A 9,495-nucleotide genomic window follows, 5' to 3' on the forward strand; every position below is an offset into this window, starting at 1 on the left:
CCTTAAAATATTTAAAGATAGTTACTTTGTTTCCCACTAAGTCTTCTTTTCTCCAAACTAAACATGTTCAGTTACTTCAGTCACTCTTCATATGACATGGACTCAGGGCCCTTCACCATCTTGGTTACTCTCCTCTGAACACTGTCTAGTTTATTAATATTTTTCTGTAATTATGGTGCCCAGAACGGAACACTGTACTCCAGATGAGACCTAACAAGTACAGAGTACAGTGGAACTATCACCTCTCTCCCCATTCCTGGAACCTAAGCCCCTCTTAATGAGCTCACATTTTAATAGGGGAGACAATACATAAAGGAGGTTTCACATGCAAGTCAGATGGAAAGATCCAGTGGTCCTTAGAATGTAGTGGCAGAGTAGATATATTGTCTTTATGCCTTTTTCATTCATAAAACCATATTCATTTTTAATGTTGAACCCTTTGATGGCACCAAGAACTTTGTCAAACTGTATCAAGAACTTTGTATTCCTGTTCTTTGGTGACTTAAGTTGCCAGTTGGGGGCAGGGGTGGAGGTGGTCAGGAAGTGAGTTCCAGCACCTGAAGAAGAACTTAGCAGGTCTTTTCTCCCTAAGAGTTGCCTCCCTGGACAATGATTTCTGTAGTTGGGCTGGAATTGGGTGGACAATAGGGATGGGTGGTTAGTCTGAGAGCTGCTATTCCCAGGGCTCTTAGGTTCATCTGCTCATTTGTGGGCAGTGGAGGGGGAAAGGGTAGACCTTCCCCACAAGGGAAAATGTGTGAAAAATGCTTTGTAAATCTTAAGCGCTCAAAGTAAGTATTTTTAAGCATTTCTAGGAATGCTTCATGATAATACTTAGCAAATGGGCTCTTGGATCCTTTTTTTTTTTAAAGAAAGAAAATTATGTATTGAAATAAACAAAGATTCCATCTCCACAAGGTACATGATTCGAAATAAGATCCTGGGATAGTAAACCAAGGAACCTTGGTGAAGTTAGAATTTTCAAGGCGATTCTGAATACAGTGGACACCTCCTAAAATTGCAAATCTTGTGTGATTTCTAACATATCCCTTTGCTACTCATCAAAGGTTTTTTAATGTCAAGGGTGCTATTTCTGCCTCAAAGAGCATAAATGTGATGGAAATTTATTTTCCTTCTGTTAGCTTCTGGAGTTATAAAGATACCTGCAGATATAAGCAAAACCGTCTGAACATTTATATGTTCTTTCCTTCTTTCCTTTCTGACCTTTTACAGCAACAACATAATTCTCAAATATCATGGGCAAGTATAAGGCTATGAAAAAGACTATAGTACTTTTAGACTGCTATTAAATGATGTACTGCTTAAAGGGCAGAGTGTTTATATTCCACACCAAGCACTTCTTACTAACCAGCTGGTTTTTATACCTCCCAGTTGCTGGTTTTTTCTATTTGTATATTATAAGGTTTTGGTTTTGGTTTTTTTAATCCTGTAAATGGACGACTTTGGGCACACCCCCAGTTTAGGTGTAACTGAGTGCAAAGTCTAGTAACTGTAGAAGATGAATATGCAAAACATTGTCTGGGAAAACTGGAATAATTGCATCCTTTCTCCATTCTTGAAAATTTTTCCCAAAAAATGAAGAGGTTGGACCAGACGAGCTCCAAGTCACCCTTCCATCTGTAAAATTGTACAATACTTTATTTTTTAAAAAGGGGGGGGGAATGAAAGTGGAGACAAAAAAATAGATACCACATTAAATGCCAAGGACAGAAGACCTTGTTGAGAAATAAGCTTTTTTCTGACTCTTGGCAGGCAACTGGAGGAGGGAGGAAGGGAGTTGGGTAGAAGCATTGGATTTCTAGTTCCAACAAGGAAATCATCTCTACTTTAACACCCCGAGTCCATCAGGGGGATAAAAGGCCCTCTTCTTTCTCCTTCCTGGAGAATCGTGTCGCGTGATAGGCTGAACCCCGGCAGAGAGAATCACACAGTTCCTTAACAATAAACTATTTCAATGGTGCCAAAAATCACCTCTACACCCCCCACCTCCTCCTCCCAACCCACAGCGACGTGTGTGCCCCAGCCAATGAGTGTTTGCCTCAGCCCAGACTCTCGACCCAGTTGGTGCTTTTCTTTTCCCCAAGTTCAAGAGCTGGATTTAAAGGACCTCTGGTCAGTACACTTCTTCCCTCTATGCCCTTGTCCCAGCATCCTCAAGCAGCAGCTCCCGCAACCAGATCTTGGGAGCGGGGAAGGTTCGCAAAACACTTCGGGAGCTCTGGAAGTGTGGATTCGTTGTCACCTCTGCCAGCAGCTCGGAAAATCCCCCCGCGAGCGAGAACGCGAATACACACACACATACACACACGCGCGCACACGCGCACACGTTACCACCCCCTCTCCTTCGTCCCCTCTACTCTCTTTTTACTATGAAGGTCTCTAGGCTCGTTTGAAAGCAGCTGTGCCTAAGATGTTGAGGCAACAACGGCCGGGGGATGTGCAGCTCGGGGCTTCCCCATATGAATTGGTGGGCTATAGGCAGCCTCTGTCCTCTTCCTCTGCCACTGCTACCTTCCTTCCTAAGCAAATCCACGAGAAGCTGGAACCGCCTCTGGAGCAGCTGCAGCAGGGCGTGGGAAAAAATGCCAAGGGTGGCAGCGGCTGTGGCGAAAGTGGGAGCAGCAGCAGCAGCAGCAGCAGCAGCAGCAGCAAGACGGAGTTGAAGGAAGAGCAGCAGCAGCTGAGGAGGAAAATCAACAGCCGGGAGAGGAAAAGGATGCAAGATCTCAACCTGGCCATGGACGCTCTGAGGGAGGTCATAATGCCCTATTCTGCCGCCCATTGCCAGAGTTCCCCGGGCAGGAAGCTCTCCAAAATCGCCACGCTGCTCCTCGCCAGAAACTACATCCTCCTTCTGGGCAGCTCCCTGCAAGAGCTGCGGCGGATCCTGGGCGAGATGAGCGGGCCCGGGCCGCGACTGCTGCTCGCCGGCTTGCCCCTGTTCGCCGCCCCGGGATCGGTGCTGCTGGCCCCAGGGGGAGTGAACCACCCGGAGACTCTACACTCCAGCAAGTACCTGTCGCTGGAGGAGCCGCCGTGTGGTCAGTTCCCTCTCCCCGGCAGCCCTGGTCTCTGCACTTGTGCTATTTGCAAGTTCCCGCATTTAATTCCTTCTGGCCTCGGGCTAGCTGCGGTACAGACACAGTTCTCCAAGTGAAGAGACTGGGCAGACCCCATTGCACCTCTCCCCTCTTTTCCCTCCCTAGCCTGCCACCCCCGCCCCTCTGATATCACCACCACTACCACCCTTGCCCCCTCTCCAGTCTCCGCTCGCCGGAGCCACTAGCAGCAGGAAAAGAACGCGGGGGTGGAGGGAAGTGTGCGGACTACAGAAAGCGAGAGATGGAGACTCTCTTTGGGGAGGGGGGGACAGGGGGAGACTCCCTCCAGGCACATTTGCAGTTATAGGGACGTGATGAGTGAAGAAATAGTAAAAGATGTGGGTTTTTTTTTTAATTCTGTTGTATCTTTCCCCGTAGATTTCTCGCTTGCAAGGGGGTGGATTAAAATAGAATGCAGCCTAATCTCTCCTTTCAGTCCCTCGACTCTCCTGACGCCTCCCCGTTTCACCCCTCCCTGCCCTGCAGGTGTAGATCTAGCCGACTTTTTCTTGTCCTTTTCTTTCCATCTCTAAATGTCGGGATTGTTCACGTCTCTTGTTTTGTTTGCTTCAAAGAAAACCACCCTTTCCTCGTCTCCAGTGTGCTGTTCCTGGGCGATTACGTTTTGAGAGGGGGTGTTAAGGGGTAGGGTTCTTTCCCCTCCAGGAACAGAGTATGGCAGCCTTTGTGTCTACTTTTCACTATTTGGGGACCGACTCTTGGAGGGGAATGTACGTATAGAGGATCCGATTGAGGAATCCTTCGGGTTTCTGGAAGATCCCTTAGTAGAGACTGCAGCGTTTGGACTGAGGCTCGCTTCGCTCGCTGCAGAGCTCTAGGGGTGAGCAAGCTCCAGTACTGAGTTCAAAAATCCAAATCTTGTTGGAAATGCTGGTCTAAGACGACGTTTACCTTCCTTTAAGGCTAGCTTGTTATTTTTCAGGGAACTTCGTAGGTTTTTAAATGTAATTTCTTTTTTGTTTCTTTCATTTTTTTTTCTTCGAATGTCGCTATTCATCTTTTTAGAAACGGAAACGAAGAGATTTCCAATTTTTGCCAGTTTTTCGGGTTAGCCTAACCAGCATGTGAGTTTGGTATACATTCAGATAATGCCCTCCCTTCAAGCAACAGTTTTCCTAGATTACTGAAAATAGATACACTCTTCTCACACTCTGACTTAACAGGAAAAAAAAAACTTGCTTAACTTTTATTTCATTTAAAAACAACAACAACAACAGCAACTTGAAATTGCCTGGAAGCAAGTAGTTAAATAGATCCTTTAATCAATAAAGCGGTCAGTGCAGAGTTTCCTTCTAGTTCCATACTGGGCATTGGATTCTAACAGAAGTTTTAATAAATACACAGCCCTGTTTCTTCCTATTCGCTCCATATTAGAGTACATAGATTTCAGGTCTTAATGGGCGTTAAGTATATTGGTTTGGTTTTTTTTAAATATCAGGATATGACTTTGGATTTTTATTGTTGAGGATTTTGTTGTTAAAAACCCATTTAAAAACTAACCATCTCTCCCTCTCGTACTGTTGAATCATCACAATAAATAAATAAAAAACCATAAACAACTACTTGACTTGTTTGTATGGAGAGGCTTCTTCTGGAAGTGATTCTGAACCAATGAAGGAATACTGAATGGTAAAATGACTGAGGATTTAACTCTTTGCATTTCAAAAGGCAGAAGGTGACAATTTTGTTTATTTGTTTATAGACATTTGGTGAGAATTTGGCCACAGGATGGAAATCTAGGGCCAAGAAATTCTAATCCCAACAATTCTATTAAATCATTGCTCAGTTTTAAGCGGGCAGCTATCCATCAAATGTTTTTCACCTGGAAAATGGGTTGTTTCAAATTGTTTGTATGCCAAATTGGCTTCATCTAAGTGGACAATTATTATCTCTATGAGCAAATCTGTGATTTGCTTTTCTATAGCTTTCATAACCAGCTTTGGCTGGTGTATCAGTGAATTATAACACTTGCTTTTCATTAATACTTTTAAAGAGAGAGAAATTATTCTATAAATCTCAAAAACAGTTAATAATGTGGCTAGGCATAGGTTACAGTTAACATTTTATTGTCAACTCCCAAAAGTATCAAACACTTAGGTATAATGAAGTGACTTAGGATCAAATAGCAGGTTATCCATGTTGATATTACTAGGTCATGCTACTAAGTGATTATTCTTTTTAAAGTTGTTTCTCTGTGGGCCAATTATAATGGGCAATCTGAGCTTTACAGATTGGAAAGAGTTAAGAGTGGGGAGAAGGTATCAGATTTATTTCCTTTCATGCTAAAGCAAGAACCACCTTCCTGACTAAATGAGAAAAAGAGAAATGGGAAAGAGAATGCTAAATCAACCCATTTCATAATCTCGATTACTCTTTTCTTCAGACTTTGACACTTCTAATCACCCTGTCAGCAGAAGTTACTGACTTTTAAAAAATGTAATTCTAGCTCTTCAACCCCTTAAAAAATTGAAATTAAAAATAACCCAGTGTAGGAGTCAGAGAAACTGAGCACAATAACTGAAGAAAAAATCAAACTAGAAAATAAAGAAATTTCTGAAAACCAAATTCACATGATATCAGAAATGAACTATCTCCTACAACTCCAATAGACATTTATTAAATGCCAAAATAATTGAAATGAAAACAATGTGTTAGGCAATAGAGATGCAAAAAATAAATAAGACATAGTCCCTGTCTAAACTGATAAGCTGATAGATGTTGTATGGCAAGACATGTTATATCACTACAACCAACTTGAACTCTGTAAAGGAAAAGGAAATTAGGGGGGAAGATAGAACTGGTGTTCCCCATGACACTAATTACCTCAAAACTAGGGAATGTGCTGTTGCCTCTCTTATGCAAACATTGGTACTATAATTACAATGTTATTGACTAGGAAAACACAAATCCCATCACACCCAAGAAAGCTAAAGATTATTTTAGACAAAGATAGGTAAGGTTAAATTTAAGCACAACCAAATAGTTTTAAAGCTCATTTGAAGAAACTAGGGATAGCTTGGAGAAGAGAAGATTCACTTTGGGGGTGGCAGGGGCAGACTGCAATCTTCAAATATTTGGAAGTCTCTCATTTATTTGAAAGAGAGCTTAGATTTGTTTGGTCCCTGTAGTAGGCCACATCTGACTCAGTCTGGTCTAGGAGCTTGGGTTCAAGACTGGTATGAAAGAAAGTAAGAATGCCATAGAACATCAGATAGTTAATAAAAGGAGATTTACTTAGCTGTAGCAAGGGATGTTCAGCAAAGACCCAGCATTGACTTAGTTGGGCATAGCTTGCCTGACTCTGTATTGCCCATGGCGGTCCCTGGGCCAGAAGCCTGAAGGAAGAGATAGATGATTCCTTCTTCACTAGATTTTTTTGTACTTGGGCCCCCAGGAAGGCATTTAGATTTCCACAGCCAGAACCTTAGTCCCAGATCAGCCCTGGAGGACAGAACTGGAAGCAATGGGTGGAAGTTGCATTTAGGTAACTGAGGCTTGATGCAAGGAAAAGTTTTTAATTATTAGAACTATCTCAAAGTGTAATGGGATGCCTTGGGTTGGAGTTAGTTACCCCTTATTAGAGGTCTTTAAGTAAAAACTGGAGGACCACTTATTGGATATGTTGCTGAGAGGATTATTTTTCAGGTACAAACTGAACTAGGTAGCTACTGGTTTCAATAGAAATCCTGTGACTCTATGGTTTATTAGCTGCTTGATGGGGAATGGCTAAACAAGTTGTAGTACATGAATACAGTGGAATAAAGGCAGAGTAGCATAGTGGAGAGGACACTAGACCTATAGTCAAGAAGACTTGAGTTCAAATCCTGCCCTTAGATATTTACTATGTCGTGCTGGGCAAATCATTATGTATGCCTCAGTTTCCTCATCTATAAACTAAAGGCACTATACTTCTTGGTCTTTAAGGTCCCTCCCAGCTTTAAATCTATGATCTTATGACTATTTCAGAGCAGGTAGGAGGCAAAGTGGATAGTGTGCTGAGCCTGAAGCCAGGAAGACTCATCTTCCTGAGTTCAAATCTGGCCTCAGATACTTACTAGCTGTGTGATCCTGTGCAAGTCACTTAGCCCTGTTTGCTTCAGTTTCCTCTTCTAAAAATGAACTGGAGAAGGAAATGGCAAACCACTCCAATATCTTTGACAAGAAAACCCCAAATAGGGTCATGAAAAGTCAGACATGACTAAACAACAACAACAATGACAATTACTCTGTAAGAAATAATTAACGAATACAGAGTAGCATGGGATACTATGTGACTGATGCAAATTAAACAGAACTAAGCAGACAATATAATACGATGACACAACAATTTCATTGTAAACAACTGAAAACTGATGCTGAAAAATTACAATGGCCAAGGGTGGCCCAAAGAAGAGATATAATGAGAGGGCATGGGGCTATAAGTTTAGCAGATAATGTCAGACTTTTGAAATGAATTGGTTAGTTTATTGAACTGGCTTTTTTTTTTCTAAATTTTTTGTTATAAAGGATAGCTCTCTCTGAGTGGAAAGAGTAGGAGAGAAAGGAATCATTGAGAAATGTAGATGATCTAAAAACAAAAGATGTCAATAAAAGTTTACTTAAAAATAAAAATATTAAAAACTAACATGACAGTCTATTAGATATTATACAAAGCAATAAAAGCTGACCCACTCATTAGTATCCTTATTTTCCTAGGAGCTTATCCTCTAAAATAGGGATGGGGAATCTTCCGCCTTGAAGCCACATGTCCTCTGGGTCCTCAAGTGTGGCCCTTTGACTGAATCCAAATTTCACAGAACAAATTTGTTCAGTATGGATATTCAAAAATCATGTGCAATCAAGCAGATACAAAGTACTTACATACTGTATTCACAGTCAACAGTGGTAGCTCCCAGTACAGTGCCTAGTGCAAGGCAATGTGCGCAAAAGCCATGATATTTTTTGGAAGATTAAAATGTAACAGGTGTTTCTGAGAATTGTATTATACCTTCAAGTGTGATGTGTAAGATGGTACCTGTGGATGGTGAAGGGTTGCTCATATTCCCAAACTGTTGTCATGAGGATAATGTATATAATGTCATAATATATATAATTTCATAGGATAATGTATATAAAACATGTTGCAAACTGTAAGCTGATACATAAATGGGAGTTATTATTATAGAAGCTTCATGGAGAAAATATAATAATAATAACCACAATGTCCTCAAAGGCCAACCATGTCATTGCAAGGGTTGGGGTATATGCAAATAACAAAGTAAGTGAACGCCAACCTGGGTAATGTTCAGTGGACAATCTGTGTCCCCTTTGATTTCTGTGAAGGTCTGACAGGAACACTGAAACCCTGGCCAGTTGGGCTCCAGAGAAATCATTGATTAGGTTAGCAACTGGGCCACTGTGATGTAACTGTCCTATGCATCTAAGAAGCAGATGGGGTGGCATAGGTTTGGAGACTGGTTTATAATCATCATTATGAACTACTTGACAAGTGTTTTGCTACCATAGGAAAGCAAAATGTAGAGGAACAAATTGGAAAAACCAATTCTGCACCCCCCCATCACCACCACCATGACATGCTTTAGTGCAAATGGTAGACTAAGGTGTACCATGGGTAAACATGCAATGGACTGAAGCTATGAATGTTTTTATTATGCATTAGTATTGCATTATAACTTAAGCTGAAAGCATTGAAAATCTACACTTAATAGAAACTCCAAAGCACTACCTAATAATGAAACATAATTGATTTATATGTGGAGGGGTCACAGATGTTCTCATCTTGTGAAAATAAATATATTACGTCTTCTGTTAAGAATGATGGGATCAGATCTGGCTTGAGTCAGAAAGGGAGTTGGTAAAATGCTTTCCTGTTATTCATGTTCTCCTATGAAACTATATGCCATGATTGTGAAGCGTTTGAGCCAATAAACATGAATCTCATTTGGACCTGTAGTTTTCTAGTTTTGGAAATAAGTTAGAGTTTCAGTAACCATTCTGTTCTTCATCATGTTAATGGTATATGAGATTTCTGTTTCCCATTTGATTTTATCTGTCTTCTTTTGACCATATAGACAACCAGAAAATTTTCATATCCTCATTCTTCAGGTGTTGAGTTTGAACTATTCATTTTCTTCTTGACATTGCTTCCACTCATTATACTGTAAATTTGTGCCTTTTGCTTTTATTTATTGATTAATTGTATGAATTGTATTTCTGATATATTTTTGTTTCCATGATTCTATTCCACATTTCTTTTTATTTGCCTTTAATTAAGTGAATGGTATTCAGGTTTTCTAATGAGAATAACAACTAGACATTGATATAATCTCTAATGGCTTTCCACAGGCCTTCC

At 40.9% G+C, this 9,495-nt stretch overlaps 1 protein-coding gene across 1 annotated transcript; it reads left to right on the plus strand.

Annotated features, from left to right (window-relative positions):
- Positions 1-2,410: 2,410 nt before the first annotated feature.
- Positions 2,411-3,178, plus strand: OLIG1 (oligodendrocyte transcription factor 1). Its single transcript, XM_027875432.1, has one exon. The coding sequence runs from the start codon at positions 2,432-2,434 to the stop codon at positions 3,176-3,178; it is 747 nt and encodes a 248-aa protein (XP_027731233.1). The 5' UTR covers positions 2,411-2,431.
- Positions 3,179-9,495: the final 6,317 nt, after the last annotated feature.

Source organism: Vombatus ursinus, unplaced genomic scaffold, assembly GCF_900497805.2.
Source record: "Vombatus ursinus unplaced genomic scaffold, bare-nosed wombat genome assembly UNPS02014809.1, whole genome shotgun sequence".
Lineage (NCBI taxonomy): Eukaryota > Metazoa > Chordata > Mammalia > Diprotodontia > Vombatidae > Vombatus > Vombatus ursinus.

Coding starts and splice junctions, on each gene's coding strand:
- OLIG1 (XM_027875432.1), top strand. CDS start 2,432: ATGTTGAGGCAACAACGGCCGGGGGATGTGCAGCTCGGGGCTTCCCCA.